The 17,234-nt window shown below is 33.2% G+C and overlaps 4 protein-coding genes across 4 annotated transcripts; 2 read left to right on the top strand and 2 right to left on the bottom strand.

Moving 5' to 3' along the window:
- The first annotated feature begins 980 nt into the window (after positions 1-980).
- LOC111682560 lies at positions 981-4,237 on the top strand. The gene has a single exon (XM_023444531.2). It carries the CDS (start codon positions 1,181-1,183, stop codon positions 2,426-2,428), a length of 1,248 nt encoding a protein of 415 aa, XP_023300299.2. The 5' UTR covers positions 981-1,180; the 3' UTR covers positions 2,429-4,237.
- Positions 4,238-4,359: 122 nt separating this feature from the next.
- Positions 4,360-11,800, bottom strand: LOC111682559 (transmembrane protein 43 homolog). Its single transcript, XM_046951036.1, has 6 exons — positions 11,683-11,800; positions 5,888-5,997; positions 5,582-5,808; positions 5,139-5,511; positions 4,854-5,073; positions 4,360-4,785 (listed from the first exon to the last, which is right to left on the bottom strand). The coding sequence occupies exons 2-6, from the start codon at positions 5,981-5,983 to the stop codon at positions 4,568-4,570; spliced, it is 1,134 nt and encodes a 377-aa protein (XP_046806992.1). The 5' UTR covers positions 5,984-5,997; positions 11,683-11,800; the 3' UTR covers positions 4,360-4,567.
- On the bottom strand, positions 7,669-10,141 carry LOC124420232. The gene is made up of 2 exons (XM_046952455.1): positions 9,663-10,141; positions 7,669-9,583 (listed from the first exon to the last, which is right to left on the bottom strand). The coding sequence occupies exons 1-2, from the start codon at positions 10,139-10,141 to the stop codon at positions 7,669-7,671; spliced, it is 2,394 nt and encodes a 797-aa protein (XP_046808411.1).
- Positions 11,801-12,271: 471 nt separating the features above from the next.
- On the top strand, positions 12,272-14,517 carry LOC111682562 (tRNA-specific adenosine deaminase 1). The gene is made up of 2 exons (XM_023444534.2): positions 12,272-13,292; positions 13,357-14,517. Exons 1-2 carry the CDS (start codon positions 12,334-12,336, stop codon positions 13,676-13,678), a joined length of 1,281 nt encoding a protein of 426 aa, XP_023300302.2. The 5' UTR covers positions 12,272-12,333; the 3' UTR covers positions 13,679-14,517.
- The last annotated feature ends 2,717 nt before the right edge of the window (positions 14,518-17,234 follow it).

Consider the following 17,234-nt stretch of genomic DNA (forward strand, 5'->3'; position numbering starts at 1 on the left):
AATTTTCACAGTGTATTCCTGTATGTCGGGAAGAGGTTATAGGCTATTTTTTCTTCAAGTGGGCAAGCAACCACGCCCACATACAATATAAGTATTAAAAGTCGCATATCTCAGAAACCGCAACAGCTAGAGTACTTAAATTTTATAAGGACAAATAATAGAACTAGATTTTTTGGAACCACCATATGAACTAATTAGAAACTATTAAAGCTAGAATCATAAAAATTTACATGAAATACTTTGTGAACATTTAGAGAAAAATTGGCGGACTTTCAATGGGCGGATTGGTACCTCCAATATCTGGGAAACTATTAAATTTTTCTTAGTTTTACATTAAAATCTTAATTAACATTTGAAAAAAATCGGTAAAACTGGAAAAATTTACCTCTCCAATATGGGCAGTATCGCCGTTTTTGGTCGGCGTGGAAAAATTAAAAAATAAGTATGTATATTAACATGACAAAGGCAATATTGAAAACAATAAAACTATAGCCAGCATATCTGATTATCCGAAAGGAGAACAAAATTAAAAATATATTTTGTTGTTTTAATTCGAGAAAAAAAAATTTATATTCTTATTAACATTTACATATCTATATCGAGCAATAAATAATAGTTGGAACCTTCGATTGGGGTAGCGAAGCACACCGGGCAATTATAATATTGTGGCAAAAAGTCGTAGTTAATTTGTCCGCTATTTGTAAATATGTCGAACATGTCTGAAATTACTTCCCAAAAATCTGTATTGAAAATGTTAATGTTTGTACGTTGAACATTGAGTTCGTGTTTATCGCAGCAAATAATCAAAATACTGCAAAAAAAACTCAACAACACACCAACTCTATGTTGAATGTGAATTCAAATCCCCCATGCGACATCTGTTGAACGGTAGTTTTATTATCGCTATTCAACACTTGATGGCACTGTGGTAAAGGAATTGACGAAAATAAAAACCTTCAATGTGGCAATTTGTCAAACTCTCAACTGACAGTTTATCAATAACAATACAAAGCCTCTGCACACATACAACATTTGCATTTGTTTTTATTTTCCATCCAAAAAGTAAACAAATTAATTTCATAATTTATGACAAAACCTAAAAGCAAATTTTCAGTTTAACCACAAAAGGTGTTAAAAAGTAACGGTTATTAACAAACGAATTCAAAAACGCAATTTCAAAATGATGGATAAATTTCTACCGCAAGTAGCAGCAGTAAGTGCACAACAACAACAACAAGCAGCACAAACTCAGTCCTCAAAATCGTTTAGTGTTTCGGAAGAACATCGTCACTATTTAAAAGTATTCATACAAACCTATCACAATTTGCCAATTCTATGGGATACTTCTCTGCGAGACTATACGAATCGTGATAAAAGGGCCGATGCCTATCAAACCTTGGTTCCCATTTATAGATATTTAAAGAGGGATGCAACTTTGGAGGATGTTAAAAAGAAAATAAACACTTTACGCACTAACTATCGCAAGGAGTTGAAAGTAGTGGAGGCAGCCCGCAAGCAGGGCAACCATTATCAACCTAGATGCTGGACATTTTATGAATTAGATTTTCTGCGTAATGCTGAAAAATTTTTGGCCATCGATACTTCAATTATAAAACATGAAACCTCCACATCGTCGACAACACCTTCGGCCTATAATAGCTTTAGTGAGTCTGCTCATGCGGGACATTTTCTGGATAATGCTCCCTATGGTTATCTAATGGGCAAAGGTAATACCTCACCCATGAGTATAACGGAAATGTTTCATAAATCATTTGGTCAACAAAACAACAACAACCAACAGCAAAGAGTAGAAACAAATGGCAATCACACCACACCATCCTTAGGTTTACCGGGTGGTATACAATCACATCTTAGTACACCCAATAATACAACGCCATATCAAACACCAACAGCGGCAGTATCCGCTAATGCTAACAAACGCTTAAAGACAACCACACCCTCTTCGCCACCCGATGAAATGCTCAATATGGCCTGTGATTATTTGTCCTCCACCTATCCCGAAGAGGAATCTATAGCACGCACCTGGACCTATAAATTAAAAAGATTACCCAGAGATCAGCGCCTATTAGCCGAGAAATTTATTAACGATATTCTCTTCGAAGCTGAATCAGGCAGTTTACATCGTGGCTCTATGCAGCTAAATGCCTTAGAACCATATGTCCGTTTTGAGGAATCCCAAAATGACGATAGTAGTCAGGAGAAGCCACAAAGTCCAAATGTTTTGCCCAATAATACAACAAGTACAAATACAGCACAGTCTTTGGAACCAACCCCCAATGAGACGAACACTACACATCATTCTCCTTTAGCCGTAGGAAATATGCTAATAAATGATGGTTCTACGGCCAGTGCCTCAAATGATACGGATAATAGTAGAAATACTAGCGCTTTTAGCAGTTACAATTGATTAAAGAAGGAATTATTTTGTAAGAGATAAGAATGTGGTCTTGAATCTTTGAAAGATTTGTTATGGGCATGGCTTGATGTTTAAAAATTTATATTTTTTGGAAATATAACTTGTGAGCTACTGTTGCAATATTCTATTTTTAATTATTTTTTTTTAAATATAAAGTTTAACTTTAAAGTTTCTTTTGTGTAAAACTAAATATTACGTTAAGAATTTATAGCCTAAAGTACATGTATGTTAGGTTACACCAGATATTTGGTGCAGTAATAATAAAAAGAAGTAGATTTACAAAAACAAAATTTTCTTTAAAATATACAATTGTAATCTTTTGGTACAATACGGTCTTTAAAAGTGCAATGGTACAAAAATAACTCATTTGAGATTTATTTCTAATGTCCAGTCAGGTCTATTGACGTGTCTATAATTTGGTCGGTTGACCTTCTAGCCAGGCAATTGGCTATGACAACCAGATTGAGTGCAACTGGCAAATGGAAGCAGTACCCTAAAAGTCATGCTAGGTATCTCAGATATCTCATACCAAGTAATCAATATAATGTATTGTATTCCGATATCGTATCTAGTGAGAAAGTTCCGATATCATATCTCTTCGGATTCTTAGGAATCTCTCCTTCCGCCAAATAATTGTTTACCAGTGTACACAGAAGGATCCAAGACGGCGAAAGGAGTTGGCAATTCCATTGATGAAATTGGAACGAAAATTTCCTTCCGACTTAATGATGAATGGTGGCTCCTTCAGGCTGAAATATCGGCGATGAAGAGGACGTTAAATTGGCTAACTGTCGGATATCTAATATCATAATTTATACCCATAGTGAAGCTGCTATTAAATCCCTAATTGGTGTGTTTTCCACATCCAAACTTGTCCATGAATGCCGGACGACTCTATATGAGATGGCGAACAACATCATAATTTGGATAAAGAGACACCGGATTTCGTATGGCAATAGCATTGCTGACTCCTTGGCAAGAGCTGGCACCATGCTTAGCAGACTGGAAATAGACCAGTTTTGCGGTATTCCACTACTTACAATAAAGAAGCAGATTACTGAATACTGCCTGTGTATTGCTCGCGACAAATGCTCACGAGAGCACACGTGCTCAACAGCTAAAGCGCTGTGGCCACAAATGGATCCATACAGGTCTAAATATATTCTTGGTCTTCAAAGACTGCAGCTAAGTAGGCTGATATCGGTTATCACTGTAAATTTGGTAATCATGCTAGACGCATTGTTCTTTCGTTCATTGATTACTGCAGAAGTTTGTAAAACGAGGATGAAGAAGAAACTGTTACTCATATTCTCAGCGAGTGTCCTGCTCTGGCGGAGGCCACACTTCGGACGTTTGGATCGACATACTTTGGTGATCAGTCCGATTTGGTGAATATTCAATTATAACGTCTCAAAGATTTCATTAATCTGACAAAATGACTGTGAATCCAATATTCATACTTTTTCATCCATGGCAACTGGCCTAGTGTCTTTTCTCTATCTAAAAATCTTACTGCTATTCTCACTTCTCATTACCAACGTCTCCATTTCCACTTTTCCCTATATCTTTCTTTCTTCTCTTAAAGGTATTATTACAAAGGTATCATCATGGACCCAAGTAAAGCCGAAACGGCTACCTGTGATAACCTATCCTAACCTATTAGACTGCAAATTTATAATTCCATTTGTCATCACCGATATACTACTTAAAGTCGAGTATATACAATATAAACAATATTCAAACTTACCAATGAAAAGATCGGAGCTGTTTACATAAGAAACAATTGTAAAAGGAACGATTTTAAAAATCCACAATTGTTTATATATAGTTCTGATAATACAAATAAAAGCAATACTTGTTAAATTAATTAAAAGATGAATTTCAAAATAAAATCGTTGTTTTCACACAACAATTAATTATAACTCTGAAACTAATATTTTGTAATTGTGGAAGAGATCTAATCGTTAGTATAAAAAATCATGAACAAACATACATATCCTACTCATTAACAAACAATTAATTTTGAAATAATATAAAAAATAACTAATTTCAGATTACATCTGTTTGTAGGTGATAAAGGAACTAATAAATAAAATGAGTATATTAAATTTATTTGCAATAATTTAAATTTTAGTTTCCGTTAACCCTTTGGTAATTTGTAAAACCTCTGGCAAACCATACGAAGGGAGAGGCAGCTGCAAACATAAGACCGGCACCAACCATAGGTCGATGTAAAATCCAAGCCACAGCAGCTATGACAAGAGCCATTGATAGTGAGAATAAAACATTCGTGCCGACTGGAAAACGTGGATCTGGAGCAAGAGAGGAAAGGAATTGTATGCGGGATACTGCAATAAGTAAATATTTAAAATAATTAATTTGATAATAATAAATAAAACTGTTTTTTTTTACTTACAAATAACATGCAATAAAGTAGAAGTGCAAGTAACACCAAAAAATACTAAAACCCAACCCATAAAACGGAAACCCCAGGTTGTTAAGCGTTGTGCATGATGTTCCTTTTTAAATACTTCCGTTAAAGACCATTCTCCTGGATATACTAATAGAATATCAACTCCTCGACTTGTTCGGTAGGGTTCTATTTTATTCTTCACCAATTTTCCAACAATAGTAAACTGCAATGAAAACCATAGAAACATATATACATACATACAATTTCAAATTAAAAGAAAATACTTACCATTTCTCCTTCCATACCAGCAAATGAGAATAAGATACGTATATCACCAATTTCTGGATTAAATATATCATTCGAATGATAATATAATCCTAAATGCAATTTTATAGTAGGATCCTCTGGACGAGTATCTGAGGTTAATTCTACAAAATTATTAAATTTATTTTTAATGCTATTTCCCAACTCAAAGCGTCCAATATAAACAGCATCTGCTACTTGAGTTTCCGATTCGATGGGGAATTGTTTAGGATTTTGATGGCCGGTTTGTATGTAAAATGAACGAGAATCTATGACTGTATCGCGCCAATCACGGGTATAATAATAAGTACGATCCTCGGTATGAACCGAGGCAACACTTTCACCATAATTGTGTTCACTATTAAAAAACCAAAAAATAATGTAAAAAATTACATCCCTAAACCACAGTATAAGTTATTGACACCTACACTGTTTCCTCGACCCACTGATACATTTGCACGCGTCTTCTCAACTTGACCGCCAACACCTGTATATTATAATCCGGTTCGGTTAATGGTTCCCCCACTATAATTGGTCCAGAGATATGCACAATACGATCATTGTAAATGGGTTCGATATCATCAGCTGTGGCGTCCAGTGTTACAGCATCATCCAAGGCCTCGTCCAACGACATAATAGTATGAACCGCTCTTCCCTATTTTAATTATTATATAGTATTGTAAAAAAATGATGTATTATAAAACAAATAAAATAGTATAGTTTCACCAACCTACCTCATTCCAAAATAGTACACCAGCTCCTCCAATAAATAGTATTAACCCGAATGTTGCTATAAGCCAACATGAACGATATGTTTCGATTAAGGTCATTGTTATGGCATTATTTTTTTTTTTTTTTTTTTAACTTTGAAGTGTGTTGGCGGAGTATTAAACTCACAAACTGCCAGGTTATCCCACAAAAATAGAAAAGTTACATCATTGAATCATCATAATCAGACTACAGGTCTATTTTGGCATCTCTCAGAAATTCAAAAAGTAACTTGAAAACATTAAAGTCACCCGATTTCAGAAGGGAAGAAACATCATAGTACTTGTCGAAAAAGCCATATTTGCGCCTCAAGTTGTCAAATTTAGTACATTTGAAAATAATATGATCAGAAGTCTCGTTCACATTGCACACATCACAAAGACAAGAGTCAATTACACCAATTTTGTTCAAATACATTTTACCAAAAGTATGTCCAGTCATAAGTCTATTAAGAATTTTAACAGCAGCAGGTTCAAGCCCATGATTTCCATAGAACCAGGGTTTTCTCGGTACATTAGGATATATATTAGCAAAAAACCTTCCCTTCTCACGAGAAAGCTCCACATATTCAGAATTCCAATCCTCATATAGACAATCACGTATACAACGAATAGCCTCATCAGCAGTGAGGTCAACTACCAACTCAGCACCAATAGAAGTAGCATTTTTAGCAGCAACATCAGCCCTTTCATTGATATCAATACCCACATGACTGGGCGTCCAAAGCAAATGACATTCTCTAATTTGAGAGTTTCTAATTTTGTTGTGAATAGAAGCAACACAATAGTTCTTCGTAGTGGATACATTCAAGACTTGACACGACAAAAGGCTATCCGTGAAAATAACCAACTTTTCAACACCAGCAGAGATAGCAGAATCGATAGCCCTACTAATAGCACACAGTTCCGCAAACATACTAGAAGTTCTATGAGCAATTCTAAACAAATATTCAGCATCATTGGAGACATCAATAATAGCACAGCCAGCAGCATTTTCAGCCAGAGAGGCATCAGTAGCATAAATATTAAAATCATTTAGCTTATAATTATATATTTTCTCCATGTAAGTCAACATTATTTGTTCCCTCGAAAGATTAGATTTCTTATCAGGTAAGATGTTAGTAAGAATCCGTAGTTGACCGCTTCTAACAAAAGAGCAGTTAACGTTTATGCGATCAAAAATGTGAGCATATTGATTGAAAATATAACCATAGCTCGATTTCACCGGAGCATCAGTGTTTAAATTACAATATGTGGAATAATTAAAAAATTTCTGATTAATGATTTCCCTTGCAGTGAGAAATTTCGCTCTAAATTTTACAGGAAGATCACCAGATAAAGCATATATTGTATGAACTGGAGTGGATCTCGTCAACCCCAAACATCTGCGCAAAACGGAATTTTGAAAGGTAATTATTTTCCGATTAATCGAAGTGGGCGAATGAGCCGTTGTTGTTCTCGAATACTCAATTTTGGATCTGACAAAACTCTTGAAGAAATTTATAGACACTTTAGGTTGTAAACCGCCTTTTACAGTCGATAATGATTTAATAAGATTGGTACTATTCCTTGACTCAGATAAAACTCTTTCATAATGATCACCAACTGTCGACGACATATTGATCGTACGCCCAAGGAATTTAAGTTTTTTAACTTGCTCAATACGAGTGTTGTTCAAAGAAATAACTACTTCTTTACGACTGCCTTTGGCAATGTATATAGTCTTTGTTTTTCAAGGAAAGGGAGATTCAAATTAAAATTAGATTTCCGAGAAGAAGAATCTTGAAATTCATTGTTGTTAACCGCAACATCAACATCAAACGTTTAGTATATAGAAAATCATCAGCAAATTGAAAAATTTTCGTTGATTCATCTTCAGCATTGTGCAAGGAAGCCGTATACAGGTTAAACAAAAAGGGAGACAGGCAACTGCCCTGTGGTAGACCATCGGAAACAACAACTTGGTCATCACCCAGTTTCAGAACACGCTCTGCCAAGAAATTATAAATCCATTTAACATAAACTGCAGGAAAACCACCATCCAATAACATTTTATTGAGTAAGTTGTTGTTCACACAATTATAAGCATTATTGATATCAAGAGCCAGTAAAATAACTTTGAATCCATTCTTCTTAAGAGTAGCAATACACAGTAAAATCTCATTTAGACATATGGAGGCCGATTTGTGCTTCCTGTAGGCAAACGTCCTATCAGGAAGAAGATGGTTCTCATCACAGTACACTATCATTCTGTCCTTTATCATAAGGTTGATAAGCTTCAGAAAAACTGAAATTAACGAAATCGGACGAAAATTGCGATAATCACTCAAATCCTTGCCCTTTTTAGGAATGGGGACTATTTTGATAATGCGCCAAGAATCCTTAATATTATGTTCCAAAAAGGCATCACTAAGAGCAGTAAGTAAGGATCTCTGAGCTAAAGGAGACAAAGCTCGGATCATTTCATATGTCACCTTGTCTTCACCACCAGCAGAGGGCTTAGTTTTGTTCCTAAGAATGGAATCAAACTCTTCATCCGAAAATGCAAATTCACCACTACTACCATCACAGACTATAGTAGACCAATCTATAGTATAAACACCATTACCATTTGGCACTTGATCTTTAAGATGTTGAAGATATAAAAGATTATTCTGATCATTCCAGGCCGTAGAGTCCAAAAATTTAGCATTACCACCTACGTTTCTAACAAATCGCCACGCATCCCTGGTATTAGGTTGTTGATTTAGAAGATCAATTCTCTGATTAAAATGTTCTCTTCTGGCATTCTTAACAGCTTCCTTCCATTCGATTTTGGCACTTAGAGCAAGATTACAATTAGCAGGAGTTGGATATTTATTACATTTCTTTAGAGCAGCAATCAAACACCTAAAGATTTTATCAAGATCAGCGTTCCACCACGATTTAGGTGTTCTTTTTGAATTAATTTTATAAGTTGCATTTTTAATCTCATCCGCCATAGTTGATTCTATCATCTCAACATCTGGATCAAGCTGGACATTGTTCAGAGAAGAAATTAACTTGTCCTTGGCCAAAAATAGGGAACTTTTAACACTAATAGAATCCACAACTATTGAAATCGGATAGTGATGACTGCCACCAAGAAAAATGGGTATCGTATTCCACTCCATACATACATTCACATTAGAAAAAGACAAATCGAGAACTGTGCCACAGGAGCTTAGGTCACGTCTGAATGTGGGCAAACCAACATTTAAACAGCAAAAATCAGATGTATCAATTAGTTCAGCCAACTTCCTTCCCCTGGACGAGTCAACAGTATCACCCCATTGACATGCCCTGGCATTAAAATCACCACATATTAAAACATAACCAAGAGTCTCAACATAGGATAAAAGTTTTTGCATTTCACAAGCAAAGTCAGGTACAGATATGGAAGGTTCAAAATATACTGAGCAGATGACAAAATTCGTAGACAGGTTGAGGGTACGGACAATAACAATATCATAATTCGTAGCATAATTAATCTTTTTAAAACGAATGGATTTATGCAGTGCAATGGCCACACCGCCATATCCATCCGATCTGGTTTTCTTGACAATTCTATAATTCAACAGTTTAGATGACTGACGTGAATCCAAATGTGAAAAAATTTCACTTAAAATGGCAATATCAAAATCTCTGTTGTTCAAAAAATATTCTATGTTCTTGCAATTAGCTCTGAGAGACTGGCAATTATATTGGAGTATTTTCATTATACGGATTATCCATGGTGGCGTTTGTTATTATGTCACAATCCAAATCTCTATATATTTTACTTAAACGGTCTCCAAAGTGCGAAACAGCATTAAGACCATGCATATTCCGTTCCTTGTTAAAATAATCCTTCATAAAAGTTATAAATTCTGTCATCGTTTTCTCTAAAAGTGAGACCTTATTAACATTCGGTTTTTCAAAAACCTTTCCACCCATAGCACCAACCCAGGCATGGTCCTGGGGATTATACTTTTGCACAGGAGCAACTCTTGGAGATGGTCTAGGTCTCTTGAGAACATTACTATACATCCTCGGAGTGAGAATACTGTTGACCTCCAAATCATTATTCTTACGACTAGGATTTCTTTGAGGCTGCATTGGGGGGAATTGTCCATCATAGTTTTCTAAAACAGAAAATCTATTCCGGTTACGGGGATTATAAGATTCAACAACTTCCTTTCGGGAGAGCTTTTTAATTGTCATGATCTTTCTAATATTAGTCTCCTCTTCCCATACACTACATCGGTTTCTTTGTCTAGCATTGTGCTCATCACTATTACACAGAATACACCTTAAAATACCACACTCAGGGTTACATACTCCAGGCCTGCCGCAACTAAGGCACCTTTTCCCAGCCCGACAACCTCTTTCAGTATGACCCAAACGACCACAGTTTCTACACAATCTGACAGCAGGATAAAAATGATCGACCTTGATAATAGAGTAATTAATCATAATTTCATCAGGCAGTTCATTGCCATAAAATCCAATTTTCACCGCAAATGTAGGTGTAAATGTTCCGTCCTGTGCTCCATTACGCTTCATAAAGCGATTAACAGATGCAACTTTCACCGAAGAGACAATATTTCTCCTAATTTCTTCATCCGACAAAGTCAGGGGATGTTTCTTATAACACCATAAGTTTCCAAAAATGTTCTTGGAATAAATGCCCTCATGTTCCTGGATTTTAAAATTGTGTTCCGAAGACAAAGGTTGGCATTAAAAATACTATCAAAGCAAATCTTGTACAGTGTCGTGCCAATGGCCTTGATCGACTTTATACCATTAATCTCAATATCTCTTATTTTTTCTCCCATAAATATAGGCCATTCTTAATACTTTTATTCAAAATTATCTCCGAACGAGACGTATCAATAAGAACAAATATCTCGCCAACATGATCATCAGGATAGAGAATCGGCTCATCAGAATTGGCAAAAGCGGGCACATTAGATGTAAAAGTGTTTAGATGATAAGGACATATTAGTCCGATTGGGCATTGAATTCAAAGAATTGGCAGGATTAGTTAAAGTATTTTCAACAGATGTCACAGTCATTTGCAAAATCTCAACATTGTTCGAAAACGCCGAGCCAGCCGGCACATCATCAACATAGAGGTTAGGTTGAGTATTCTCTTGTTCATTAGATACATTAAAGTCACAGCATTCATCATTTTTAGGTACAAAATCAACATCAGAGCTATCATCCATAGAGATATTTTCATCAGAATCATTCTTACCTACAGTTGATTGGCTAGTATTCATCTGATCAGCATCAGTCTTGTCAGGTACATTCAAGTCAAAAGGCAATTTACCTTGAGGCACAATATTGTCAGTCTTCTCAGAAAGTAAGTCCTTAGCTCGTTTGTTATTCTTCTTCCCAGATTTCTTCTTCTTTTTCTTAACCCCACCACCAGCAAGATCCTTTAAAGCATTATTCCTCCCATTAACTTGGGAAGCAGCAAAGCCCTCAAAGTCTCGCTGGGACGTAGTAAACGAATGTGACGCCATGGCGTCACTTTTCCTTTTCAAGCTTCCAGTCACAAATTTGGTAATTTTCAATTCCAATTGAAAAGTAGGTCAAATATAAAGTATCCAAAGGAAAATATTTTACAAAAAAATTTTTCCCACAAAGTAAAACAAAAATAAAATGGCGTATGTTAGTCTTTTCCAAAAAGATTTGCAGAGCGTATGCCAAAATACAACCTCACAGTTCAAACTTAAGATGGCGAGTGATGGCATTATTTATAACGATTATTTTATTTTAACTTCTATTATTATGTTACTTTTTGCAAATAGCTTGCAACGATTCCGCAACACTTACAACTATTTTTACGTGGTCAGCTGTTGATTTGGTTTCAATTGTGTTATTAATTTAGGCTGAATATCAATTCATAACATTAGACAGAGAGTTGCCAGTCAGTCGTTATATATTATTAACCCTTGGGTATTCCATTATAAATATAACTTTTATAGTGTAGTTTATTTTTAGAAAAACCAACTGTTATTTAAAAAATTTTCGCAATCATTCCAACCATCCTTTGGAATGGTATTCCTTTTTATTTTAATCTTACAAAGAAGTTGTACATTAAACGATTCCAAGTCTAAAATAATATTAATTAAAATTCGTTTCACTCATTTCTTCTAAGCTTTAAATAAGTTACACACTAGTAATTTTAAAACTGTTTGCCGAATAAAATTAAATTTCCCTCGAAAATTTTAAACTTTAAAGTTTTATTTATATTTAAAAATAACGTTAATATACAAACTATCTGGCATCCTTCAAATGAAATCATATATGTCATCATTTATTATTGAATACCAAGAAAAAGAAGTTTGTTTATTTACATTTTCCTGTGGAATTTTATTTTTGTTTGAAACTCATTGAGTTTTAATATGTCCTGTGAAAGTGTGGCACCGAATGCCAAAATGTCTGCAGAAGATATAGCCAAATTATGTTTTGATAAATTTAAAAGTCTTCCCAAAACTGGTAAACCTAATGAAAAAGAATGGACCATATTGGCTGGTGTGGTGTTGCACCATAAACAAACGGGTAAAAGTGAAGTAATTTCTTTAGGCAGCGGTACTAAATGTATAGGTAAAAGTAAATTATGCCCACAAGGATTGATACTTAACGATTCACATGCAGAGGTCATGGCTAGAAGAGGATTAATGCGTTATATGTATCATCAACTGAAAAATGCTTTGGTTAAGTCAGATGAAAATACTGAAAGCATATTTGAATGGTTACCGGAGCAAAAAAAGTTTCAAATGAAAAAAGATTTAACTTTCCATTTTCTTAGTACACAAACTCCCTGCGGAGATGCTTGTATAATTGCAAAGCCTAAACCACAAGAGTGTAATGAAGAAGAACCCATAATAAAACGTAGCAAATTAGAAGAGGTAAAGTTTGATGAAACAAATACGGGTTGTATAGTGGATAATGTATATACTGGTGCTAAACTTATAGGTTCCCATCACAGTGATGCTATGCAACAGTTGGTGGGTGCTGTAAGAACAAAACCGGGACGCGGTGAACGTACCTTATCTTTGAGTTGCAGTGATAAGTTAGCTAAATGGCAAGTGATGGGAGTACAAGGAGCCTTATTGGATTTTCTACTTATGACACCTATATATTTCGAAACATTAAATTTTTGGGGTGACAATGATTTTGTTAGCTTAGAAAGAGCTATTTGGAAAAGATTTGACAATAATGATTTTAAATCAAACAAATACAAACTCCATATACCTGAAATTCGAATTTGCAAGAAACCGGAATTTCCTTATGCCCAAGATAGTGTAAAACAACCTTCACCAAATAGTTTTGTGTGGTGTAATATACCCGAAATGTTAAAGTAAGTGTTTTTTAGTGTTGAAGTGATTGAATGTTAATAATAGTTTAATTTTTTTTATTTGTAGACCTTATGAAATTTCTGTAAATGGCAAGAGGCAAGGCATTACCATAAAGAAACTACATAGTCCTCAGTCAGCTTTAAAAATTTCTAAATTTTATCTTTTAAAAGAATTTATAAATGTTTTAAAAATGCTGCCTGTTTTATGTAACACTTTTGATAAACTGGAATCAAAATCCTATTTTGAATGTAAATCATGGGCTAAAGATTATCAAAATGCTTGGTCTGCTGTTAAAGTGAATTATTTTAGACAATGGTCTTATAAACCGGATAATCTTTTACACTTTTCCGTAGAAGAGATAGAAAATAAAGACAATAGTAAAAAATAAGTTGTGTGTGTTTAAATTTTTATATTATTGTAGCTTCGAAAGAATTTTGATTGTTTTTGGAATTTATCAAGAAACCAAAGTATACATTTCTTAAAAAATCCGAATCTGGCCTCGAAGAGATAACTTGAAACTTTAAACTTTTATCTCTGGTTTTCGCATATTTGTTGATCTACCCTATATGGTAGGTTTCAATGGGATTTTGAAGAATCAGTCTCAAAGCCCACATTACCGAGTGACCCACCCAAAGAGGAGTCCCATAATCAAGAGCCATCTTCGCTACATCATCAACCCTTTCGTTAATGTGACTTGGAACCCAAATCAAATGAATAGTTCCTATATTAGAATCTGCAGTAAATTGGATAATATCCGATACAATAAAATTTTCCCATATACTATCCCTAATGGAAATAATCGCATTTCTACTGTCCGTGAAAAAAGCAACCCATTCATACCCATCTGTAGCCGCAACTACTAAGGCCCCACGAATTGCAATTAATTCTGCGGTCAAAGACGATAAACGCATATCACATCTAAACAAGAAAAAACGATCAATGTGTTGCAGAAAAATAGCACATCCTGCTGTCGATTCAGAAAGAGAGCCATAAGTGGCCATCATCTTAAAGCCATTCTCCTTGTACAATCCAAGAAGATGACCATAGTACGTCCTAGTACATTCCCTAGGAGCATTGTGCTTATCACCAAATGGTTTATCAACATTATAAGTAACTTTCACAGATATAGTTAATCTAATACATCTCCATAGCCTGTCAAAAATATGACCAAATTTAGAGAAAACAAATAAATAACTATTGTTTAGTTCACGATACTTCGCAATCAATCTAAAAAAATGCAGAATTGTATATAAAAATTTGAATCAACTCTTTAGCCGTTAAATATATGGCCCTCAAATCTGGAGAAAGTTCACATGCCATAGCATAAATTTTATGAAACCCCGGATGATGTAAGACCAAGACATCTTCTAAGAGTCGAATTTTGAAACGACCTAATCTTATTAAAATAAGTTGGGGGATGAGCCGTGAGGGTTGTGGCATATTCAATTTTGCTCCTAATAAAACTTCTGTAAAATTTCAACAAGTATGAATGTATAGTGCGTAGCCGACCATATGATACCCTACATCAGTCAGTATGTATGTTAAAAATGGGGATTATTTAAAAAATAAAGCATTTGGTTTGTTTTTTTAACTTTATTTCGGAATATTTTTACTTTTTTTTTTTGGCAAAAAAGAGATTTTTTAAGAAGGGTACAAAGGGGAGTAGGGCAAAATATGGCCCTATCCTTAAAAATATTGGTAGGGGGAGTTAAGTCTTCTTCAATATTATTTATGTAGAATTTAAAAGTGTTATTAGTGTGTGTAAGTGAATTTTGACCTTTAAGTCATTTTCTGAAGGGGAGTTTGTATGGGGATAGGGTCAAATGAAGCCCGATCATTACAAAAATCGGTAGTGTCATTTAAAGTTTTGTAAAACTAAGTTTTGTCGACTTTTGTTAACATAATAGATCATTTAAATTAATTATAAGCCAAGAGGCCCATTTGGTGGGTACGGTTATATGGGGGCTTGTCGAAATAATGGACCGATTTTAACCATTTTCAATAGGCTTCGTCGTTGGGCCAAAAGAAGCGTGTGTGCTAATTATATTGAAAATTGCGGCCAGTACCTTGCGCACAAGTTTTACATGGACAGCCAGCCAGACGAACGGACATAGCATAATCGATCCAGAAAATGATTCTAAGCCGATTGGTATACTTTAAGGTGGGTATAGGACGAATATTTTTGTATGTTAGAAACATCAGCACAAACCCAATATACCCTCCCCATTAAAGTGGTGTAGGGTATAATGACACATCGTGCATAAGGTCAGCAGTTTGAAGTTTCATACTTGATCAGATTAAAAATCAAAAATTTTTTTAGAAGAGGAAATATTATTATTTTTTTATTTAATATTTTTAATACATATTATTTTGCTTGTTTATTTTTTGTTTTAATTGTTTACGTTAATAAGTAACTAATGGTTTTTGAAAAAAATAATTTTGGTTATTGCATTTAAAAATATTTAATATATTTATATTTACAACAAATAATTTATTGCTGGCTATAAAAAAATATGTTTAGGGTTTGATTTTTTTCATTTTTAAATTAATAATAAAAAGCTGAATTAATTATTATAATAATTATAATAATTCAGTCTAAATAAATATTCATTTTTATTTATATATTTTTATAAATAATTTATTTTTATTTAATTAAATTTATTATAAAGCCTTAGCTAATTAGTAATTAAGAAAAAATAATCACATTCCTTGCATAAAAAAAACTAATAAGAGGGCAGGATTTGGTTTTAAAAAAAATTTATAAAAAAATGTAATAAAAATAAAAAATGAAACAAAAATTTGTTAAAAAATAAAAAAATAATTTTTATTTTTTTTTCTATTATAAAATTCAATTTAAAACTTACAAACAAATTTAACAAACTGTTTTAAAACAAAAGTTTTTTTTTAGTTTATACAAGAATTAACTAAATATTTTGTAGAAGTTAAAATTAAAAAATATACAAACTTAAAATATACAAATTGTTTAGAATATTTACAAATTAAAATACATTAAAAATAAGTATTAAAAACTAAAGAGAAAAAAAGAAAGAGATTAATTGAAGAGTGATGTCTGTTGTTTACTTTTATAACAATTCAAAATTTTTATAGGTTTTCTAATTTTAGTTTTAAATGTGTTTGACATGAACTGATGCTTTTTTTAAGGTTTTAAGATAATAATTATATAAAGTTTAATTTATTTTAGGAGTTTGTTTAAATAAATTTGGTTACTAGTTTGTTAAGGATTACAATATCACTTGTCTACATAATATAATTTCTTATTAAGGTGTATATATTTTTGTAATTTGTTTTTTGTTTTTTTATATAAATACATACGTAATAATAAAGCTTATATATTTCCTATAAATATAATGAAAGCAAATTACAAATTATTACAGTGTCTAATATTTAAACTATACTTTCTCTTTAGAAGCTAAACGCTTGACACCTTTTTGTTATAACTAAAACATTGTTAAACCATAAATAACATAAGAAAAAATTCTATATAAACTGAGTTGTTCTTTATAAAGTCCAATAGTTTTTGTTATTTTTCTTCATTTTATTAAAAAGCTTTATCCATAATCTTCTTTTTTTATTTTGCAAAAATTTTGTTTAAAATTTAAAAACTATTTGGTGGTGTTATAAGGTTTTATTATACGTATATGCATTAATATAATTTTCTTTTAAAATTATTGTTACTGCATATTTTTTACTTTTTGTGTCTAGTAGTTTACAAAAGAATAAACGTTAAATAAGTAAATAAAATAAATTATATTTTATATTGCTAATATTTCTTTTTCTGTATAAAAAAACTAAAAAAAAGAAAAACAAAAAAACACTTCCCTGCAGGAAATGAAGCGATAATTGTCTAAATGCCACTAGTACTAATACTAGTTCAAGAGGCACTAGTACAAATAGGGCATGACTTTCTATGGAAAAGTACTAGT

Source organism: Lucilia cuprina, chromosome 5, assembly GCF_022045245.1.
Source record: "Lucilia cuprina isolate Lc7/37 chromosome 5, ASM2204524v1, whole genome shotgun sequence".
Taxonomy (NCBI): domain Eukaryota; kingdom Metazoa; phylum Arthropoda; class Insecta; order Diptera; family Calliphoridae; genus Lucilia; species Lucilia cuprina.

Coding starts and splice junctions, on each gene's coding strand:
- LOC111682559 (XM_046951036.1), bottom strand. CDS start 5,983: ATGACCTTAATCGAAACATATCGTTCATGTTGGCTTATAGCAACATTC. Junction 5,074..5,138: donor CTGGTATGGAAGGAGAAATG/GTAAGTATTTTC, acceptor TTTTCATTGCAG/TTTACTATTGTTGGAAAATT. Junction 4,786..4,853: donor TACTTTATTGCATGTTATTT/GTAAGTAAAAAA, acceptor TACTTATTGCAG/TATCCCGCATACAATTCCTT.
- LOC111682562 (XM_023444534.2), top strand. CDS start 12,334: ATGTCCTGTGAAAGTGTGGCACCGAATGCCAAAATGTCTGCAGAAGAT. Junction 13,293..13,356: donor AATATACCCGAAATGTTAAA/GTAAGTGTTTTT, acceptor TTTTATTTGTAG/ACCTTATGAAATTTCTGTAA.
- LOC124420232 (XM_046952455.1), bottom strand. CDS start 10,141: ATGACAATTAAAAAGCTCTCCCGAAAGGAAGTTGTTGAATCTTATAAT. Junction 9,584..9,662: donor AACGCCACCATGGATAATCC/GTATAATGAAAA, acceptor TTTGAACAACAG/AGATTTTGATATTGCCATTT.
- LOC111682560 (XM_023444531.2), top strand. CDS start 1,181: ATGATGGATAAATTTCTACCGCAAGTAGCAGCAGTAAGTGCACAACAA.